General features: G+C 36.1%; 1 protein-coding gene across 4 annotated transcripts in view; it reads right to left on the bottom strand.

The window, feature by feature from the left end:
- The window catches only part of Vcan (versican), a 102,415-nt gene that overhangs the window by 31,936 nt on the left and 47,198 nt on the right, over nt 1-23,281 (bottom strand). For 2 of the 4 annotated variants that reach the window (XM_046428184.2, XM_046428178.2), the window contains one exon: nt 1,262-6,499. The exons of the other annotated variants lie outside the window; for them this stretch is intronic. In XM_046428184.2, the coding sequence (XP_046284140.1) occupies nt 1,262-6,499 (5,238 nt within the window). The remainder of the gene's footprint in view (nt 1-1,261; nt 6,500-23,281) is intronic. 4 annotated transcript variants of the gene reach the window in all.

Below are 23,281 nucleotides of genomic sequence, written 5' to 3'. Positions count from 1 at the left end.
CGAGAAAGACTCCAAACCATTTATGAAAAAAATTGCACTTTCTATTTTACTCTTTCTAAAGCACAAGATAAAGCATTAGTGACACAAAAAAATAATACCGATATATATCAGAAGAATAATTCTAGCAATAGCTATGACATATATCATATTCATTAAAATAAAACATTTATTTTCAACCAACACAGCCTGTAAAGTACAGCCTTTGGTCTTTATTTAGGTAGCAGCTAACTGGTGTGGTTACTTATGGAGTTGATAGACAATGTTATTTAAATAATAACATTCTAGGAAAAAGCTGACTCCTCAAGATTCTCAGCCTAGATTAAGAAGAAAATAAATAAATTCTACTAAGTAATGTTCAAAGATTTCTAGTTTACATATCATTAAACATCAATTCTTCACTTTTGTACTAAAATGCAAATAAGTAGAGGGTAATAAAAAGAACATGGATTTTAGAATGGGGCTGATGAATTCAAATTCTACTCTGCCACGATGTGGCTATGCAACCTTGGGCAAGCTGCTGACCATCTCCATGACCTACTCTTTCAATGGAGATAATAAGTGCCTTAAAACTTTTTTGGTAACATCAAACAAAGTGGTCTACAGGAAGTAGTATTAAATTCATGTTTTGGGTATATTCAGTTAATAAACAGAAATCTCTTAACAGGCAGAACATGAATATACACTAACTACATATCCACTATGGCTCGGCACTATTAGAAGCATTATGTAGACTACCTCAATCAGGGAAATTACATTGAAGTATGAACTTATAATTGACATTGAGAAAATTGTGAAATATTTATTAGAGCTAGTTACTGCTCTCAAATGTTAAAGGCCTGACTGATTTTGATAATTAGCATATAGTATACATCAGTGAGATAGTTAAAAAAGATACAGGGCATCTTTTTTTCTGTTTTTAAAACTAGGGTATATAGCTATAGGACCTATAAAAAAGCAATAGTTGTGAGTAAATACACATTGAGTTTTTTTATAACATTATTTCATTTTATCCATGTTACAACTATGTTTTTAAAACACAGAAAAGCACAAAGTATATCTGTAAAGCCCCAGAAAGACTCTATACTTACTTCCATTGTATCTCATTATGAGCTCAATACTGTAGCATGGACTGCTGTTACATCAACAGTGCAAGAAAACACCCCTAATTTAACATCCCAATAGAAATGGTATACATATACATCTTAGAACCAAGGGACTGTTTCCAGATTTGGAAGCAGATTTGTCAATGTTGTGATCTTACCTGGTAAAAAGACTGCTGTGCCTTCCACTGACTCTTCATTAATGCCAATCAGCAAAGCAGTTTCATTAGAAGTTTCCAGAAGGGAAAATGGTGGTGTTGCAAGCTCAGTATTTAACTCCACAGTGCTTACTGTTGCCTGATTAGAATCAAGAGTTCTGGCGGATAGTTGCTTTTCTGATACTGCTACTGTGGGACCCTCCCTTCCGGGGAAAGCTGCATGTGTCTCAGGGTTTATTTCCAAAGAAGAAGGAATTGTGGGCCTCTCCAAAGACTGTGGGCTGGGCTGAGGCACCACACTTGCCTCAACCCTGGAAGTTGCAGAAGCAGAAGTAGAATGTGGCCGCGGTGCAGCACCTTCTAACTGAATTTCGCTGGCAGCTGTAATAATAGTTCCAGCCTCAGGTTCCCCCACACTGGGCAACACCTCAACTATTTCTCCAGAAAACTGGTCATTGGCTTTGTTTTGGAAATCTTGAGAAGTCTCAGTTCCTTCCTTAGCAATTAGTTGTGTGGGAGAAGCTTCCTTTTCTTCCAATAAATTAGATTGACTTGCTTCCTCCAAAGGTTCTAATGCTGGGTCAGGAGATGAGGATGGAGGATGGGTTACCTGAAAGTATTCATCATTGGATGCCTTGACAGTTGCTTCAATATCTGCATGAACTTCCTGGAGAGAATCCTCTGTAGACCTCTGAGATGGGCCAGCATCTGTACCTGGCAAAGCACTTGGCTGGGGAACCTCTGTGTGTTCATAGGTTTCTCCGCCTGAGTAGGCAGGGAATGGAGAGGATGATGTCTGGGAAGACAACTTTGCAAATGCTGAACCTGCTAATGTTGTATCAGTGTAATAAGAGGGACTGGACCCCTCCAACACCTCAGGGGCTTCTGTTAAACTCTGAGCTGTAAGGAGGATATTACCAATACTTACATAAGGAGTGGGATCTATCAATGTTTCCTCAGCCCCTGAAGAGAATTCTGGCTGAAAAGAAGGACCCATATATTTCTTTTCTTCATACTCCTCCTGTGTCTTGTCCAAATGACCCAACGTTGATATCATTTCACTTTGGTCTGCAATAGCTTGACTATCAGACAAAGTGCTTGATTCAAATATGTCATCCAGAGGTTTTGCTTCAATTTTCAGTTCTTTCGTCTCTGGATTAACTGTGGCAGAACTTCTAGGAATGGGCAGAGAAGTTTCTGTGGGAAGGAAAATATCTAATTCCGTTTCTGTGGTAGGGATAGGGATCCCAGTTGCAAAGTTAAAGCCCATGTGATCTAATTGGTTTCCGACATCAGGAGTCATTGATTCGTGATATGTTGCCTGAGTATTACTAGCCAGAAGAGTATCACCAGAGTTCTCAAATGGCTCCTCAGCTAAAGAATGGTTAGCAGCTGCCACATCTAGCTCTTGAACCCGGATGCCTTCTTCATTACTGCCATGTGGTCCTGATGGCACCTCTGGTTCTATGTCTGTTTGCATTCCAAGGATATCTTCATATACAGGCTTAGTGTGATCGATATCTATGATAGTATTTTTATCTGATGTCAGTTCAGGAAGAATTTCAAGGATGGTGCTCTCTGTAATTGTCAATATTAAATCTTTATCCTCTTTGTCTAGATCTAAGATAATATTTTCAGTGGCTTTTCTTCTGGTAGGTTTTAAGGTAGAATCCTCAAATCCTATGAAATGATCTCGGAAACTATCTGAGACACTTTCTGTGGGTGCCTCATGGGAAACCATGTCTGAAGGGGTGCTCATTGTCTCAGGGGAGGTTTCATTCTGCTCTGAATCAAGAGGCAGCACCACAGAAACCGCTGGGGATCCATCAGCAGCTACAGCTTCAGTATTTGGCACTTCAGAATGCTTCTCCAGAAAGCTATCAAAAACATATGTGGTGCTTCTTTGCCCAGTTGCCTCAGTAGTTCTAGCAGTGTGGATTGAATTAGAGAGATCCACTTCTCCAGATCCTTCTCCAGAATTTTCATCAAACAACTCAGACAGCTTTGGTGCTGGTGTAACAAATTCTTGGGCCATTTCAAGGCCAGGGGTTCTTGTCAGAAAACCAGTGGGAGCATTTGCTGTTTCTTTATTTTCTGCCGTTGAAGAATACTCACTGTAGAGTTGCTCCGTTACAGTTTGTGGTCTACTAGTCTGGATTTCTTCTTCCCATTTGAGGGTCTGACTTTGAGGATGTTCAATGTCTGTGGAGACAGAGCTAGGTGCTGTGGTGGGTCCTGTTGCTCCAGTGTTGCCGGAGACTTCTGTTAAGGTTGTATTGGGTGCCCCTTCACTACTTTTGGAGACATCATCTGTTTTGGAAATGAGGGGTCCAACTTCACTCACCACATTTTCCAGTCTCTCACCGTCTTTAGTTTCATTGCTGAAGATACTTGTTTCTAAATTTGCCACTTGAGAAGTGTGGGGATATAATGTGCTAATAATTTGTTCCATTTCAGAAAATTTTACTGACACTGTAGGCAGAGTAGGCAAAACTTCTTCTCCTGATCCCAGACCAGAGGATAAGAGATCAGTATCCAACTCTTGAATTGTTAGTCTCATACCTTTGGGAAAGAGCTTTATACTTTCTTCATCTTTAGTTGATAAATTTGTGACTGCATTTTCAGCCGGTATAGATTCAGTCACTAAGGCAGTAGTTAAGAATAAATGTGACTCTGCAGTAGGCTCAGGGAGAGAGGTATATGACTCCAGGCTTTTTACATCTGGATCTGGAGTAGACATGTGAACCAAGGAAACGCCAATTTGCTTATCAGTACTGTAAGTTTTCTTTGTAGAATAATCTGTAGTCTGGAGTTCAATTTCGGTAAGTGTTTGTGAATCAAAAGTTGTTTGTTCTGGTCCAAGAGAGCTTTGGGAGAATTCTAAAGATTTGTGTTCTTGACTCTTTTCCTCTGATGCTGCTTCACTCTCAATCCCTTGACTCACAGGGTTGGTGTTTTGCCTGGACCATAAACTGGCTGGCTCCATCGTTTGCAGAAAGTCCATTGAAGCTGTGCCATTGACCTTTACTTCCAACTTTCCTGTTGTATCTGCAGTACTTTCAGCTTCTGCTGTTGGCAAAATTGTGGATCTTTTATCCACTTCATCAATAGCTTCTATTTCTCTGAATCCTGGGTTAATAAATGGAGACTCTGTATCCAAAATGTTTTCCACAACTGTGGGAAGTACTAGGTCAACAGAGCTGCTGACTGTGACCTGTTGCTCACCTGAACCCTCAGCAGAAGCTGTAAACTCTTCCCAGGGGAAGGCTGACGTGCTGACCATGGTGCTACTGGGTGCTTCTGAGTTAGGCATGTGATTGCTGTGATCTGAAGTAGGTTTGATAGGTAACAAAATCTGGGTATTCCTAAATGTGTCATCCGCAGAGCCTTCTGTCATCACTGTTTCTTCTTTTGTTATGGGATGAGATACTGTTGAGTATTCCATTAAGTCACCACTGAAATCTTCTTCCAAAGGAAAACCTGTAGGAATGACCCTTATTTCTGCCCCATAATTTGGTTCTCCTGGTACCTCTGAAATTAATTTTTCCTTGGATGTTTGGTTTATAATTTCAGTGACTTTTCTGTCAATTACAGTACTCAAAAATGGTCCTGTAGGCTCGGAGGAGAATGTTGTTTCCACATGGGGAGACAAAGTGCCAGCTTCCTTTTCGGTTTGAATTTCTGGTTCTAAATTTAAAGAAAATGAAGAGACAGTGGTGGTTTCTGGGTCAAAAGCAGCTTCTCCAGAGCCCTGCTCAATAGAGAGAGAGACAGGGCCACCTGAAAGAGTGGTCAGCCTTTCTGGGTCCCCTGGTTGGCTAGTACTGCTGTGTTCAAATGGCTGTGCCCCCGAATTGACTAAAACATTTGTCTCTGTAAAGACAAGTGTAGAACTTGTCATTTCATCTGAAAATTGTGTGGGCGTTGTCGAGGATATCAAACTTTTCCTGGTAGCTGTATCAGTAGATGTAGGTTCATTTGAACTTCCTAATTCAGGGTGTAAAATTAATTGATCTGCTCTCTGTGTCAGTGACTCTACCTCAAAGGTAGACATTGTACCTGTTGTTCTCTCCTCCTCCTCCTTCCTTTCCTTTCCCTCAAGGGATGTACTGAAAACCCACTTGGAACTTTCTGTTTCACTTATGAATTTTGTAGGCATGACTTCTACGGAAGGTTCTTCAGACACTGAGACAATGGTGGTCGCAGGAACATCAAAAAGATTTTCTGTGATCATTATCTTGCCAGTGTCTAAAGTAAAGAGTGTATCTGTGGTATTTTTTGATAAATCAGTTACCATGTTCAACATGCTATCTTTAAAATCTTCCACTTCCCCAGAGCTTTCCAGGATTGGAATTGCAGAACTTCCTGAGAGCTCCACAATTTGTCTAGGAGTTATTTCTACCCAGCTTTCCATTGTAGAGAAAAGGCCATCAGGCCGTGGATTTCCTGCTAGGGTAACTGATTCTTTCTCTGAAACATTTATTGCCGCAGAACTTGGATCCATCCTGGGAGTATATGTGACAGAAGTACTTTTTTCGACCTCTTCACCTAAAGTTACCTGTGTGGCCCTTGAAAAGATCATTTTCTGAGATACTTGGTCAATGGCAGCCTCTCCTGAAGACTCTTCAGAAAAGGGAGATACAGGTTCAGGATGCTCATGCATCAGATTTTCAAGTTTAGGACCTCTCTCTGTAATTGACTCTGCCCCTTCTGTGGTTTTTCCCTCATGGGATGCGGCTGTGGGGAACATATCAGGCTCACCACTTGAAAATTGTTCTGGTGTTTCAGGGTAAGTGTCAGGTTTCCATGTAATTTCCAGAAATTCAGTGGTTTCTTTAGATTCATTAGGTTGCACAACAGTAGACAACTCTGTCTCTGCTACTTCAAATTGATGGGTATCACTTTCAGAGCTCTCTGAGAAATTTTGAGAAGGTGCAACACTTTCAAACTGGCCACGCCTAGCTTCTGCAGCTTCGGGGTCCTTGGGCACAGTGGTGACTAGGTGCTTCCCATTAATGTACTGCACAGAAGGTGTGGTGGTTACATCAGTAGCATTTTCACAGTCTTCATTTTCCCCTTCATTTTCACTGTGGTATATTTCTATTTCAAATATTTCAGGTAAATCAGGTAAAATTTCAGCAATTAGATCGTGCACTGGATCTGTTTCTTCACTACAAGGTTCATCTTCTTTAGATTCTGAATCTATTGGATGACCAATTACACTCAAATCACTCATTCGACCTGAAAAAAACAAAGAGTTTTCACAATACTTAAATAGAAGCTTTGGCAGTGCATGACAGAAGAAATCGATAGCAAGGCTGATCACATTCATAGACACAAAGAAGGATTCGAATGTTCTCACATTAAGTGCAATCATCCTTCTACAGGTTCTCAGTCTTCAAATTTGCAGCTTTTGTATTAACAATAAGAAAGATAAATCTCAAGTTACAGAAGCAGGTTACACAAACTCTTCAACGTGTTTAACAAAGGCAACAAAGTCCTTAAAACAAAATAAGGAATCACATTTGCACGGTAATTTTGCAATGTAACAATTTATCTTTGTGTGAACTACAAAAAACATTAAAAATTAAGACCATTTCACCAGACCATATACAAAAAGTGATTGATCACTGTTCTAAATGGCAGGGGATGCTTACACACTCTATTCAATAAGAAGATTAGAAGATTCCTTCTGCCTCTTCATAATCTGTCTGAAAGAAAATTGTTTTTAGAAAAATAAAAGAGCAATGGACACCCCTACCCACTGTAGCAGTAAGACAGGAGCCTAGCCACACCTCAGGAAGCCCTGAGTGGCAGGGCCTTGACAAGGAGTGTTCACTGGAAGGACCAGGAAGGAAGGGTCTTCCATACCTGTACACCTTTATCCTTCAGGAGATGTGACCTGAGTTAGGTCAATTTAGTTCTTGTTATTAGTATTCTCTCTGAAGAAAGTTCAGGAGTCACATATAAATATTATAAGTAGCATACTTCAAATAATACATATCATCAGAACATTCCCTGGATTGTCAATTGCCACATGGTACCAACCACTAATGTCAATGGGCTTTTCCGCCACCAGAAATAGACCAGCAAAGCTCCACACCCTCATCATCATGGTATTCAACTCTCCTAGGAGAGGGTTCTACCATTACAGCTACCCTATGTCTGGTTACACAGCAGTACACAGAGGTGCCTCTGATGCACCAAGCCAGGACAAAGATAAAGGACCACACAGTGCCTTACTATCCTGCATGAAGAAACATTCCTGCAGAAGTATTTTTTGGTTTAGCCCCAATCCATGCCACACAGGCTTAGGCTGAAGTTGAGATATACACAGAAGGAACGATTATGATGGAACCTACTCTGCCTCCCCAATTTGCCATCTCTAATGGGGGGAAACACTGTTTTCTCCTGGTATGTTCCTGTTGCAAGAAAAGAGGCAGTTCCCCTCCATGCTTGGAGGGCTCAATATCTAGCTGTTAAATCAGAAAAGGAAAAAAAAAATTCTATTCAGGAGGGATCAGAATCATATGGCTGTGCATCAAGATTATGCATCAAGATTAATATGTAGATACTATATGAATTCTCAATGGAAACTCTATGGAAGCTTATTAAATTTCTTTAAATTTAAAAAAAACAAAAGAACAAAGGACTTTCATGTAATAAAAGACATATACTATATTTACTTTTCTCTTTCATTAAAATAAAAACAAAAAAGAAAAGTTCTCTCTGTATCCTACCACATCTTCACTAAATTGTCTCATTAAAATGCTATTTGTGTAGGTCTGCATTATTCTTACCCTATCTATATGTCCTTCCTACTTATTTTTCTCACACTACAGCTCATTTTGTTTATTTCCATCCATTCCACCTCATACATTCACCTTTTAACTATGTAAGCTAAGGCATATGGGTATTCAAATGAATGGGAAAATATCTCTGCAATATAGATATGTGAGATCAATGCCTGACTCCAATGTACTATAAAATATAAAATGAATACAGGCTCTTTCTGGATAGATATTACAGCTATACCTAATTACCAAATTCAAGAAAATGATTAAATCTTTGGATTTTCTTAAAAATACAATTAAAAAGGAGAGGAGGAGGGAAGAATAGAAGTTCATTGGATTAGACAAAAGGGAATGAAGGGAAGGAGGGGGAAATTGGAATAAGAAAGATGGTAAAATGAATCAGACATAACTTTTCCATGCTCATATATGAATACATGGCCAGTGTAACTCCACATCATATTCAACCATAAGAATTGGATCCTAATTAGAATAATTTATACTCCATGTATGCATAATATGTCAAAATACATTCTATTGTCATGTGTATCTAAAAAGAACAAATAAAAAATAATAGAAAAAAAGAAGAAATTTGTTCAGTATTAAACCATTAAAATTGTTATTTCGATCTTAAGCACCCAGTATGTATATGCTTTAAAAGATGATAGATTAAAATTTTCAGATAATAACACCTTAATACAGTTTGCATTGAAGGCAGACTTTTGTGTTACAAAAAAGAATGTGAATCATGAAAATCAAAGGTAAATCAATAGAGTAGAAGGAAGGAACCAGGGGGAAGGAGGAGGGGAGAGAAATTGGTAACAATGGAAAATGATACTGGCCAAACTATATTCCTATGTTGTGCGCATCTGTAACAAATCCCACCACTATGTACAATTATAATGCACCAGTAAAAAATATGAAAAAATAATGTGAAGAAAATGTTTGAACTATGTGAAAGAATACATTTTAAATGCCCTTTGCACAAATGAATCTTTTAAAATATCACATCAACTATTTAATCACTAAATAAGTAGTTTCTCGTTGTCTAGTAGTATTTTAATATAGTTGAGTAAAGCCAGACTTAATGGTAAGTATTCTGTAAAACTTTATGAATTTTAACTGGATTTTCAAAAATATGCAGATCTTTAACTGTTTATACTCTCATATGCAACTCTTTTGTGTTGTTTTATTAGGCATAAATAAAATTAGTACTCATTAAGAAGTGTTCCACACAGGTACACTAAGTTCACACCTATGGTGGCTTGATGCCACAGTATCACTTACTAAAGTGTAAAAAATGATTTTAAATGAGAAACATCAGTTAGTGCCAAGCATATAAAGAACGCCTAAAACATTTTGCACCATTTAATAAATAATGGAGTTAAAACTAGCCATTCCACCAGGCTTCTCCAGCCAAATACAGGATAAATATGGAAACATCTGCTCAACATTATATATTTATAAAGTCTTGGGCCAAGAGTAGTGTAAAAACCTTCACTGTTATTATAGATTTGTGGGAGTTCCTAAATGAAGTCCTTACTTTTAAAAAATAAAAACTGATAAAAACACATTCCTTCACATGGAGGTTTTGTGAAGTGTGGTCCAGTGGTTCTACAAGAGTGCGATGGAGCAGAGACATTAAGGTGTGACAATGTGTCAAATGCTCACAGGGAGAAACTGGGGATCATGTGCTCACTTAAACAGAGAGAAATCTAATTGCAAATCAATAGTTTACATAATTTAGTTAATCATCAACTCGTATTAAGTCGACTTTGGTTCATTAAAGAGCATGGAATTCACTCTATGTTCTCCCATTTTAGCTCCAATGAACAAAGTAAAACATTCTTTCAGTTCATTTTCCACTTGGATAAAGAACTATAGTACTTCCTATTGCTCATAAACCTAAGAGGTTTAACATTTTAGACTATCATGACAGAGTATTTTATAATCTCAACCCTTAGAGGCAATATATTCCATTTTATGACCAAAATAAATATCACAATATTTATTTGTGAAAAAACATAGCTGCTCTAATGCACAGCAATAAAAACATATCAGAGACATAATCTTTGCACACATTTATTTCACAACCACAGGACTGCTTCATACTGGTCTTTGCCTGCAAAATTAAGCTCACTGCCATAACCATGTGTTCTATGCTAACTGTACTATCTCCCCAGGAGCCAACTCACTGCACAGAATTTACTAAGTGTTTTTAATGCTTCAGACCCTATGGATGACACTATCTTATCAACTTCACAGAGACTCGGTCAGGTGCTGCATCTACTCCTACCTCTTCCTGAAGCAAATGCTTTTGTCAGTAAGTTAGAGAACTGGACTGACCCTTATAATTCTTTTCTCCCAATTATAAGGTGAAACTTGCTGAGTGTCCATATAGTCAACATGCGTATCATTAAATTTAGGTTAAGATTCCTCCCTTCACTCACCTCCCTAGCATAAGATCTGACTTGAGTTCAGAATGGTAGAAAACAGAAACATAAACCAATTTCATTCTGTTTTTCATTGTGCCAAGAAGCTGACAGTGACCAAAGAATAATCAGCTCATCATAATAAACAGAGAGCAGGAAGAAAATCAATATAAATAATATGCTTGTTAAATATATAAAATGATAAATATTATAAATACAATTATTTATAAATTAATATTATAAATTTTATAGATAAATAATAAATTCAGGTTATAAATTTGGGTAATAAATAATAAAATTGGGTATAGCTGCTGTAATATTTTATAGATAAATATTATAATGAAATATTTATAAGTAAATATTATAAATTGAATATTATAAATATTTGATAAATATTATAAAATATTTCTTCTAAATACATTTTACTATGCATATTTGAGAGTACAATCTGATGTTATGATAGAAAGACAGATGAACAGATAGCTATGGATAGATAGTAAAGTGGTCACTATAGAGAAACAAACTAACACAGCTATCAGTTCAGTAACATTTTGTGTCATCAGCAGCTAAAATTCGCTTATTTAACACAAGTCCTAGTATAGTATAATCCTATTAGCCATGGTCCTCATGTTATACATCAGATCTCTAAGAAAATTTTCTACTAAAAGGGGTTTATATAAAACAAAAATACAAAATGAAAGTTAAAATTATTTTGTTTATTTTTTCTGAAAGGAATATCCCCACAATGAAGCAACTAATATTTATTTTTTAAATAAATGTGCTCTTATTGGATTTCTTAATATTGTTTTGAGAGTGGTAAAATGTCAGTTACGTAGTACTTTCAAGTTAATTTTTTTTGCCAACAGATTCTCTGTCTATCAATCTACACTCTATTCTGTCTGCATATCTAGTTTGTTCCCATACTTCTAGCATATTATGGTGGAAGGGCCAGTGGCATAAAAAATCTATAGATAGGTGAATTTTATTCCTGCTAATTGATCCAAATTCCCATCCATAATCTCTCATAGCTCACCAAATCCTACTTGCTCCTCTTTGTCTATTATTCATCTTCCAAAATGACTTCTTCATTTCCCCTTCCTGCCACCACCCCACCTAACACACATATTATTAGAGAATTGCAACAGCTATAATTATTGCCAACCAGGCAAGTTTCTTTGTTCAGTGCAACGGGGGACACCTGTGCTATTATGAAAGTAGTGTCTCCTTCCAAAATAGGGATCTGCTCTCTTTCACACTAACAGAGCAACCTAATGTGGTTATTGACATTCTAAGCTCTTAGATGAACGAGTCCTTATAAAAGACTGCTCTATTTTAGAATTTTACTCTAAGAATAATATAACTTTTATTTGGATTTCAAGAGTCAAACCACAGAACTCTGTAGACTGTATGTATAATCTTTTCTATGTTTATGTGAACATATTTTAACAGCTTGACTTGAATATACTAGTACCATGGTTAATAGGGTTTTTAATGACATTTCACACAAAGCTTTATTGCTAGCTGACCTCAAACATTCACCAAGTATTTTTAAGTACTTCATGGTAGAGTTTTGTAGACACAGCACAAGTCTTTCAGTCATGCTGTTTCCAGACAAAAAAACATAGCTGCTCCAATGCATAGGCAGCTGGTTAAAGTTCATATTCTCTAGGGGATTTTATAAGTTAAGAGCTTTTAATTAAATGTAACTAATATCAATCTACTCAGCAAAGATATATAAGGATCACATTTTTTATTACTAAAATGGATTCCAATGTAATGTGGAACAAAAGATTTTCTTCCTTATTTCAAAAATACAATAGATAGTCATACTGAAATGCCTGAGAAATACTTACAGAACTTAAAGAGTGAAAGCTTAAAATTATTTACAATGTTTAAATTTTTGGACACATACATATAGATCTAATAATAAGAAACAAATATTTCAATTTCATTCCCCTTTCATATATCCCCTCTTTTTTATGTATACTTTTATTTTATTTATTTATTGTTACATGGTGCTGCGGATCGAACCCAGGGCCTTGCATGTGCTAGGCGAGCGCTCTATCTCTGAGCCACAACCCCAGTCCCCCTCTTTTTATTTATTTTTTTATTTTTTTGTACCCAAGTTCACTTAACCACTGAGCCACATCCCTAGCCCTTTTTATTTTTTATTTTGAAACAGGGTCTCACTAAGCGTAAAGTTGCTAAATGAGGCTGGCTTTAAACTTGCAATCCTCTGGCTTCAGCATCCTGAGTCACTTGGATTGCAAGAATTTGTTGCCACACCCAGCACCTTCCTATATTCTCAACTAAAATAAAATGCTGATTGGCACTTTCAGAAGCAAAGACAAGCAATTAATGTGAATTGTATCCAGATTCAATATCCTGAATCCTCAACCTTTTTTAAAATGGGTGCCAACTCAATATGTTAAAAAAAATTTGAAGGTAGTAATTATAGTATCAACATCTTTCCCAAGTCTTGTCAGATATTTTTGCTTCCCTAATTAGTCCCATGATTAACTATCATGTGATATTTGTATCAATACTCAATCCTCCCAGGGATAAGAGTGACTAAGGAGAAGATCAAAAGATCAATATTGAGTTCTGTGACCCATATCTCCCTATTAGCTCTGCTAGCTGAGGTCCATTTAGTGTACCACTAGAGCACATTACCTCAAAATGACAGCTTTCTGTGCTGTACAAGAAGTTCAACATTTCTCAATTCATGAAGTTTATACCCAGAAAGGGATATATGTGCATAAATAATATGAGTGCTTTGATGGCCTCACTTTTAAGAGGCAGACATGCTATGGAGATGATAAATGAGAATCATCTCTTCTCCCAACTTCAGATAATCCTCAAATAATGTCGTTCCTTCAAGTGGAAAGAATGTGTTTAGATACAGCCGAGTGGCCTAAGTGACTTGAGGATATGCCACCGAGTGAGGGCTTGGCTTGCTTATAGAAAAGGCCTAAAGGATTTCCTATCTTCCTATTTTTGAAGAGTGAGGGATTTCCTGGAGAGCAGAGTCAAGTAATTTTAGGACCTTTGAGCAACTTCTGAACAGTGAAACAGAGCTATATGAAAATGATGTAATTCTAGTAATTTAGATCTCTAAATTTTTCCTTAAAAAATACAGCAAATAAACAAAAACCTATCACAGGACAGCCCTTTCATTACCCTCTTCACTTAGCATTCTAACATTTTCAAATCCCTTGCTGGATGGATAGGTGATAGACAGATGATAGATAACAGATACGCAGATAACCACATATTCTAATATGGGCAAAATGCTTTGTTTAGAATAAAGGACGTAAAAGTAAGCAAAAGCTTTAACTAAAGTCAAACAAAGGCCTCTTTAAGCTCCTAGAAGTTTATCTACTAAACTTTACAAACACTAATTTATCTTTAATCAAGCCCCTTGCTTTGTTCAAAGTTGGCAGTAGTTTTTGGTCATGTCTTCCACCCAGCCTCTCCAACAGGGTATTCAGATGGTTCACTAACTGGCCTACACTGCCCCCTTCTTCAGTTCTCTCTTGTCATTCTCTGAGTCTGTGCACTGGAGCCCAGCAGCCCATATCCCTATCTCTGTGTCTCGCTCCCCCCTGCCACCTGCACACCCCACTCTCACTCTAGGCTTGTCAGGAAATCAGTGCTTCACAAGCACTGGATGGTCAAGTTCATCCGCTTTGAAATTGACCATCCAGTTATGAAACCCTAGACATTCTATGTATCTTTTCTAAAACTTCTCAGCCCCACGTGACTATATCTTTGATGTGTATGCCATGAGATTTATTTCATGTGGTTTCTGACTTATACATTTCCTAGGTGTTTCATTTATTGCTCACCTTCCTCAGTTCCATTTGCCAAAATTGAAGTGAACGGTCCTTTAAATACATAATGTTCTCCATACTTTACTCACTTAGCCCCTCTTTTGAGAGTTGCATTGTAAGAATGGCTGCATAGGTATTTATCATCAAGAATGAAAAAGTCCACATTCTGCTGGATCAATACTTTCTTTGAAAGATCTGTATCTTGGACTGAAGGACTGTTGTTCTTTGGCTGCAACTACAGCTCAAAGTCTGAGATACAATTAACAAAATCTTACCAAAAACTCAAACAGTAAAGATTTTTGTGGTTATAAAATCTACTTAATTTGAAGGTGCAAGCACAGTCTCAATACTTTTTTTAATCATTTATTTTCTTTTCAAATCCACATAGACATATCAAGACAGTAATCACTACACTTCTCAAATGTAAATATAAATTGCACAAACTCACTTTGGTAGTATAGCCAAAAGAATCCTTAAGCCATAAGAATCCTTAAGCCATAAGCATATTTCCTTTTAATTCCGATGTTTGCAGACAGAAGTAGATAGGAGTACAACAAAGTGAGGTATATAGTTCCAAGCAATTAAAAATGTACTTCCCATCCTTCACTACTAATTTTGATTCGACTATCATTATTCCTGAATCTTAAAAACATAGATTTCAATGATATTCAATTTTATTTTCTTCCTTATTTACAGAAGCCAATATTCCTTAACATCTGTAAAAAAACAATACCCTCCTCCAGATCTGAGCAAAGACCACCATTTCACTCAGGGAACACTGAGTCAGATAAATACTTTCCTCTCCAAATTGGTGGCATATAAGTATATATACCGACAAAGGCTGAAAACAGCCTCCTCCCAGGGCCCTTCCCTTTTAACTGGCCTCTGAAGTTCAGAAAGCCTTTGTTAAGAGTTGTGTTCATCACTCACTGTTCATCAAAATCATGTGGGATCAATTTTTAAAATACAAATATCTAACAAAAAAAAATAAAGTAAAAAAGGAAACAAAATACAAATGTCTTAGCTCCACCATTAGAAATTCAGATTCCAAGTGTCTAGTGGGAGGGGGCTGTGGTTATTTTTATTTGGAGGCTCCTTGATAATCATGATACATAACCAGGTTTAAGAAGCAGTGTGGGCAATATTTAAGCACTGGGTGATTTCCCATCACTCCTCAAACATCCCACGAAGTGGCATCATGAGTGGTCAGCAGCTGGTGCCTGACTGGCCTGTCCCTGGGCCCTCCAGGAAAACTAAATGGGTGCTACAGGAGCAGGTGAGCACCCTGAGTTGCTTGTGAGATCATTTATGAAACTTTACCTGCCAAAGATGATTCTTATCTTAACTTATTTCATATTAGTCTCTAAAATTCTGTTCAGAGCAAGCATTGGCCCTTACTACATACTCTCTTGCTTACTAATTACTTTAAGTTGCCTTCCCAATTAAGTTATAAATTGTTATTTTCCTTTCCCCAGTTACATAATGTGTTGATCAAATGCCTGTATTTCAACAAACTTCTAAAACATGTTCTAGGGGTGAGCATTCGAAGATAGGCTGAGAATTTTTATCTTTGGATAGTAAAGTAGGTTCCCAATAAAGTAGAAGAAGTAGATTTCCAATAGGGAAATGACGACTGTATTCTATTCCAGCATATTCTCCAGAATTATACATTATTATATTACTTTTCTCTTTCTCATCTCAGAAAAACTAAACCTTTCACAGCATAAGGACAAATAAACTGAACTGCTCTCATGAGAATCAAGAAAACTGTGCTATAAGGTGAAAAGATGAAGTCATTAAAAGCCAGTCAAGGTGTTTACTGCCACTGATTGTACTGTACGTCTGTGCAAACAAGTTGGGCATATCACAGTGATATAGTACTTCAATTAAACTTTACCCTTCACACCAGAGATTATTTCTGAGTTAAAAATCTCCAGTTTAGACTTTATTTATGGAGAAAGACTGTATAAATTACCCTAAACATTCTAGCAAGTATTTAGAAGGTTCTCCATAATTCATTTTCCTCTAAATTATCAATTCACTGTTTTTAAGAATATTATATCCTTTATTTTCTTGCCTCATGACTCATACTAAAAAATAAAATGGGCACTCTCTAAGGAACAGCACTTTAATGCAATTAAATAGGTTCTCCGTTGTCCATTTGATGCTCTAGTTTAAAAATTTCATAATTTCTATCATCTCTATTATGCTGTAAAAAAAATCAAAACACTTAGATGCACATGAAAAAACATACACCAGTTTTCACTAAAACAACTCTACCCTTGCTAATTATGTCCTAATCCTGGAATTGATTTCTTCACAACCAACTGGTTTTTGTATATGAAGAAGTAGTCTCACTGAGGACTAATGCTATACATATTCTAAACTGATAAAAATGGGCAACATCTTCTTAAAAACATAAAATTTTCAGCTTCACCTCATTAAAATGCAACCTCAGAGAGTGTTCTTTTTTTCCTTTCTTTTTATTACTATCGCTCCTCTCACCACGCACATCTCTCCAGCTACACCCCTCCCCCAAAAAAGTTCTGAACACTGTCTGGACCTGTGAATACATTTTTTATTCATTGCACAAATGAATGATCTAAGAGCTTTTAAGAAAGAAGAATGTAATCCCTGTGTAGAGAACTGGGGGTTTCCTTGGCAACAACAAAAAGACAGCAGGGAATGGCCATGCTGTCTGTGAATAAGCAAGAAGAGGCCAGTCCCAACACCTGGACACACTTGTAAAGAATTGTGGTTAAAAAAAAAATCTCTTTTTTTTTTTTTTCTGACAAAAAGTTAAATTGGTTGTTGGTTGAAATCCTAAGCCCAATTTTCACACACATCCAAAAAAAAAACCCATAAAACTAATGAATTCTACTCTGAGGTACAACAGAATCAATGCTATATTGAAGTTTCAATAAAGGCTGTAGCTGCTTCTGATTTGTACAAAGCAGCATAACCCTAAACTAACATAACCACAAAGGATTAAAACTTTAACATGCTCTTTCAGTCAAGCAGATACCAAGTACAATTATACTGGGCTCCTTGAGACATAAATCATCTTGAATTTTGAGATGGTTTAACTTTTAGCTACTTAGTACAAAACAATCTATATTTCCTACATTTAGAAGTTTGGAGAAACAATAATTTCTGGAGTTGAGAGAGAAGTTCATTTGTGCTAAGCAGTTCCCTTGTGCCAAGCACCATGCTTCCTGCCTTCTTCACTTAAGGAATACTACATGTGAGACACGCCTACCCCAGCAGTTGGCCTGTGGAAATCCTGTACTTGAAGCAATCTTGTGAGGGTGTGGTATTATGATACAGATAAGACCTACAGAGGGTGAGCAATTTATCAAGACCAAATAGATCCTAAATGATAGTGTTGACCATGAATCTAAGTCTCTTTCCAAAGGCTCTACTACATCAATTACCTTTTTCCTGTACCCTATAGAATAAATTGACTTTTCATTCAGAATAATATGGTGTGTACTTCAAAAACTCCAATTCTAGTGTAGTTGGTACACTGTGATTATTTAGCTGTTTAATAAATTACAAAATATATGTATGTATGATATATATGTATACATATGCTTAGGCATATTAGACAGATGTACGAATATACCAATATACAATTTCAGTTTCATAACCCCTGTGATTTGGAAAGAATGTGGGTCAAACTTCAGAAAATATTCTATATAAAACTAGTTATTACATACATCTTCTAGTAAAAACATTCTGGCAGGAAAATTAATACATTTCTGGATCTACATTGCACATAAGCAAATGAAAGACTGACTCCACATTCTGCAACTTAGAGTACCTGTTCTGTGATTCTGCTGATTCAACTTGAATTTAGAGATCACATACCTTTAAGTCACCTTTAAGTATGTAGACACTCTTTAAAAGTACTTTTATGCCATTTAAGTTTGCAAGTGTGTAGTACTAAGCCATGATACCTTGTGGGAATATATTTTAAAAGCTAAACACACTTACAGAAGATGCTATCTTTATCAAAATGTAATAATTGTTGAAACACACAAAAGTGTAATAACACTCCTTCCTGGGAAACCTGGCTGAATATCTCTGGTTTCAATGTGTAGGTTTTTGGGTTAATCCTAAGAAGGCATTCTGTTTCTGAAGCTGGCCATGCCTTCTCTGATCATTACTCTATTTTTAAAAATGGGTAGTTACACTTGGTGTTTCTTAGCCCTACTGGGGAGTCTTGATTAGGAAGCAACTGGCAAATAACTGGATTCCAATAATTTGGTTTTAATCTACCACTCGATCAGGATTGGCTTAATTGTCTTCTTCTTTTGAAATATTCCTTAACTTCTTGTCTGATTCCTTCCTTTGATGACCTCTTCTGTCACTTATAGTCTGTCATACCATACTATGTAGTGTGTAATTATATGTTTCTATACTACAATTATATTTGATTATGTTAATATTTTCCCCAATATGCACTGAAAGGCTTGGCAACAGAGTCTATGGTTTATTTTTTTTTCTCCCTCTACCCTTTAATATCTGAAAAAGGACCAGGCATGTTGTAGCTTTACCTAAAGATGATTCTTGACTGACTATACTCTGCTTAAAGATGATGAATTCATCTTTCTCAATATAGCTGCTAATAATAGTTATGTGGTTATTTCTCTTTGGATAACACTTCTTCCTTGGTGGTAGTTTTAGTACTGGTAAGTTGTAATTGCCAATGCTAATTTCAGAAAGTATTCATTTTATGAAGGAGACATCAAAGTGTCTTTTGGCTTTCTAGACAATACCTCCTTTGTTATTAAACCTCAACCTTTAAAGAAAACACTTTGAATTGTTTAAAGGTTTTCCTCAAGATTAGTAAGTTAAAAAAATACACAGTGCAGTTTGAAAAATGAAATTCTCTGTGTACATTTCTGTATGTGTAGGTATGTGTTACATATACAAAATAATTCATTTACAAGGATTATCTACAGTACAGTGTTAACATCACTAATAATTTAGAAACAGGTCAATTTTTTCCCCATCACACTATTGGAAATAAGGGAAGATAAAAGTTCTCTTCCCTTTTCATTATTTGAATAATTGAAGAAGAACTCTATCCTTTTCTAGACTGTGGGTAGTCAATGAGCAATGGGATAAGACATCCTAATGCCCTGTAGAGGGAAAAAAAAAAATGTGCTTCTCTAGTAGTAACCACAAGTGTAGCTCAGCAAAGGCAGCCACCTATGTATGCAGTGCAGACACCAACTCATCTTCTTTTGCGGATGGAATATGAAATTCTGCAGGAAAGAAGCAGCCAAGAACTGCAGAATCAAATAGCACCATGCTATCAAATAGCACCATGCTATTCTCTTGCCATTGAAGGTATCTTCCCATAGTAACATTAACCAAATCTAAGATATACACTCTTTTTTTCTTCAGCTGTCAGTAGACCTTTATTTTTCTTTTTTTTTTCAGTAGACCTTTTAATTTTGTACTTATTTATATGTGGTGCCGAGAATCAAACCCACTCCCTCACACATGCTAGGCAAGTGCTCTGCAACTAAGCCATAACCCCAGTCCTAAATTATATACTCTCAACAAACCAAAAGAATGCCACTGAGAAATTAGTCTTTCCAGTGTCTATGCTCTTTTAGGAATTGATGGATAGGGAAGTACCTGATTTTTAAAAGTTATATGAGGTTATCTTGCATAAACATAACTGTCTAAAAAGCAATGACTATGCAATCAATAATATAAATATTGGTATTTGACCAGATATCTCTTGTTCTCAGAGCCAATATTCCTTATTCTTATCCTCTCCACAACATCACAGTATTCAGAAAATAATTATTGAGCTTTATTTATATCTCTCAGCTTTATTGACAAAAAAATTAATCAGATGGGAGTTAATGCTGAATTTTATAAACAATAATATATAATAATTCTCCATTAGGAAATTGAGCAAACTGAACTCTAATTTTGATGCCCAAAATTCTTCCTCAGAATCTAATTAACCTGTAATAGCATTATATTAGTAATTTTTTCAGTACTTTAATTTTTATATCACTTTAGTTTAATTTTGGCTTTATGTCTGCCTTATATTTATATTTGTGTAGAAATAATAAAACCAATAAAAAGAAAATATAACAAGACAATATCAAGAAGGCCTGACACAAAGTAGCGTATATGAACTCGTTCATATAAAAAAAACTAAGAACTGCCTATTTTGAGGTTATAACTAATTATTTGTCTAATAATATTGGTATTTAAAGTCCAGATTTCCAAATTATTCTCTAACTTAAAGATACCAGTATATCAGTTTTTTAAAAAACTTATAGTTCTATTACATTAACTTGTAACATTTCAAATGATTTAGTATAGTGCTTTTAAAAAAAATTCTAGAATTGAAACTCTTCCTACACCTTCAAACTCTGTAGCCTTTATATGTATTCACAAAGAAAACCTTTCAATAATTTTTCAAAATGCAGGTGTGCAAATTACTCCTGAAATAGACAGGAGTCAAGTGTTCAGTATCCCCTGAACCACTGTTAAACACACCCCATAGCATTTTTCAGCTCATAAAACTTTAATGAGCTGAAAAGTTCCTTCAGATTTTTTTAACTGCTAACCAGTTGCCCTCCAGCCACAGCACCCTTAAGTTGCTATTAAGATCCACTTGAGCAAATATAACATAAGCATGTCCTGAGTAGCATGTTTTATTTCATAGCATTAAAAAAAAGAAATCGAGATTTATATGACTTGCTGAGTGCAGCAAAAATTATGAATGCCTTGGTATAATGTAGCATGGGTGGTATTTTTGCTTATTTAGATACAAAGCATATGTAAAGGTCAATTCTATTCAGAGGAATAGATTTATACAAGTTTATACATGCACCAAGGATTTTCCAGTCTGGAAAAAATGGGACTTGGTACATAAAAAGGTTAGTTTTCCAGGCATATCTGCACTTTCCCTTATTAATGTATGCACCTGCCTTAGAACTCATTAATTGAACATGTGCTTTAGGGTTTTCCCTTGCCAAAGTTCAAAATGATGGAAAATTGAATTTCTTATTGGAAACAAATAATATTAGTGTAAGTAAGCAGTTGGGCCTAAGTAAATAAATCTCATTGTTTTATAAAGACAATAAACAATGGTTTTATTATTAAGGACAGCATATATAGAACACACAAAACTAGAGATGATAAATAGATTGCTCAATAGATAACATACCTCCACACACACACACTCTTACACATGCACTGAAACCCCACCTGATGGAGGCATACAAATATTCCACAGTTTTCTGACCAATTATAAATCAACATAAAACAAAATTAGCTGGAAGAGGAGCAGAGCTCCACATTTTAAAAGTGGGAGGGGAAAAAAACACCTATTCATATCTCCCAGGTCTGTATGAATTTATATCAATAACTCACATAAAACTATACCCTTAGGGGCTGGGGTTGTGGCTCAGTGGAAAGCACTCGCCTAGCACATGCAAGGCCCTGGGTTCAATCCTCAGCACCACATAAAAATAAATAAAACAAAGGTATTGTGTCCAACTACAACTAAAAATAAAAATATTAAAAAAAAACTAGACCCTTAGTATAAATTGCTTCAGGCTGGGTTATTCAGATTCTCTGTTTTGAATAACCACTTATAAACTTAAGTGTTTTGTTGTTGTTTTCCTAATGACTGCCAACTCTCCTCGGGTAATCTAAGGTGCTATGTATCCTCAACTTAGCTTGTTCCATTTTGTAATTTGATTGTCCTAACAATGTACAATCTCCCATTTAAAAGAATTGGTAGATGAAGAACATTTGTACTGCATTTTATGTTATTCAATTCAACTCAATATTTACATTAACAGAGTAATATAAATTGAGGAAAACCTCTATAGAATAAGTTGCTCAAGTACTTTTCCAAATTCTCCAATTATGTATTGGCAGTAATTTCCTCCTTGTTTCTCTTCACTTCCCCCCAGCCCCATGGTTACATCTTTCTCTCTCTTTTCTAATCCTTCTAACAGTAATCATCATTCCTATTTCTTGGTAACTTCTCTTTTCTACTCAGCTCTGAGAGACAGAAAAGGAATGTAGAAGAAAGGAAATATGTAATTGTTTCCAAGAAACAGCACTATTAACAAGGAAAGCATGCCTCTTTAAACTGCAGAGAAGTGGAGATTAAGTTCAGCGCTGGGGGATATGTTCTCTTATCAACTATTCATTGCCATGCAAACAGTTTACACTGAAAAAATTCTGGATACACAAAGTCTATAGAAACCATGAATTTCCATATTTCCAACTGGATGCTAACTGACCTGAAAATAGAGCTACCAGCCTGCTTCCCACAGGTGTGCTCCTGAGCACTCTAGAGAAAGCATCACTCTTCAGAAAAATGAGACCCAAAGGGAGTATTCCAACAGTAAGAAACCCCACCAAAACGATATCCTTGCAGTCTGGCTTCTCAAAGCCAGGTCAAGGAAAAATGAATGCTTATTCATTTAATTCTTAAATTAAAATTAGAAAAGAACAATTTCCTAAAATCAGTGATCTTAGCTTTTAAAATGAAAAGAGACAAGCTTGAATTCATCTATTGATGGACCCATCATCAAAGCCGATGATTCACTGGTGCATATGCTACGCATTTTCAACTCAACTTACCAAATTTAAAAGAATTAAGCAATTAAAGAATTAGGCAAGAATAAGTCACTTTTGATAATGACAATTGCAAGTATTAATCAGTATAAAGAAACAGCATTTAAGAATTCTGTCAGAGGGCTAAAATATTTGAGTTGGAATAGAAGGCATTGCAAACATTCCTAGAGAAAAAAAGTTAAATAATAAAATAAACAATATTACAGCCTAGTGTTTGCAAACAAAGGTCTGCTTACATATCCATCTTCTGAAATTCCATTAGATACAAAGAATTATAATAACACCTAGAAATGAGCTAGATTGCATTCCTAATAGTGCCGCATTGAGGTACTA

The sequence above is a fragment of the Marmota monax genome, unplaced genomic scaffold (genome assembly GCF_021218885.2).
Source record: "Marmota monax isolate L192 unplaced genomic scaffold, Marmota_monax_Labrador192_F-V1.1 WCK01_AAM20220418_F8-fsc00018, whole genome shotgun sequence".
NCBI lineage: Eukaryota > Metazoa > Chordata > Mammalia > Rodentia > Sciuridae > Marmota > Marmota monax.
Note: the sequence above shows the minus strand (reverse complement) of the source record. Positions and strands in the feature narration are given on the sequence as shown.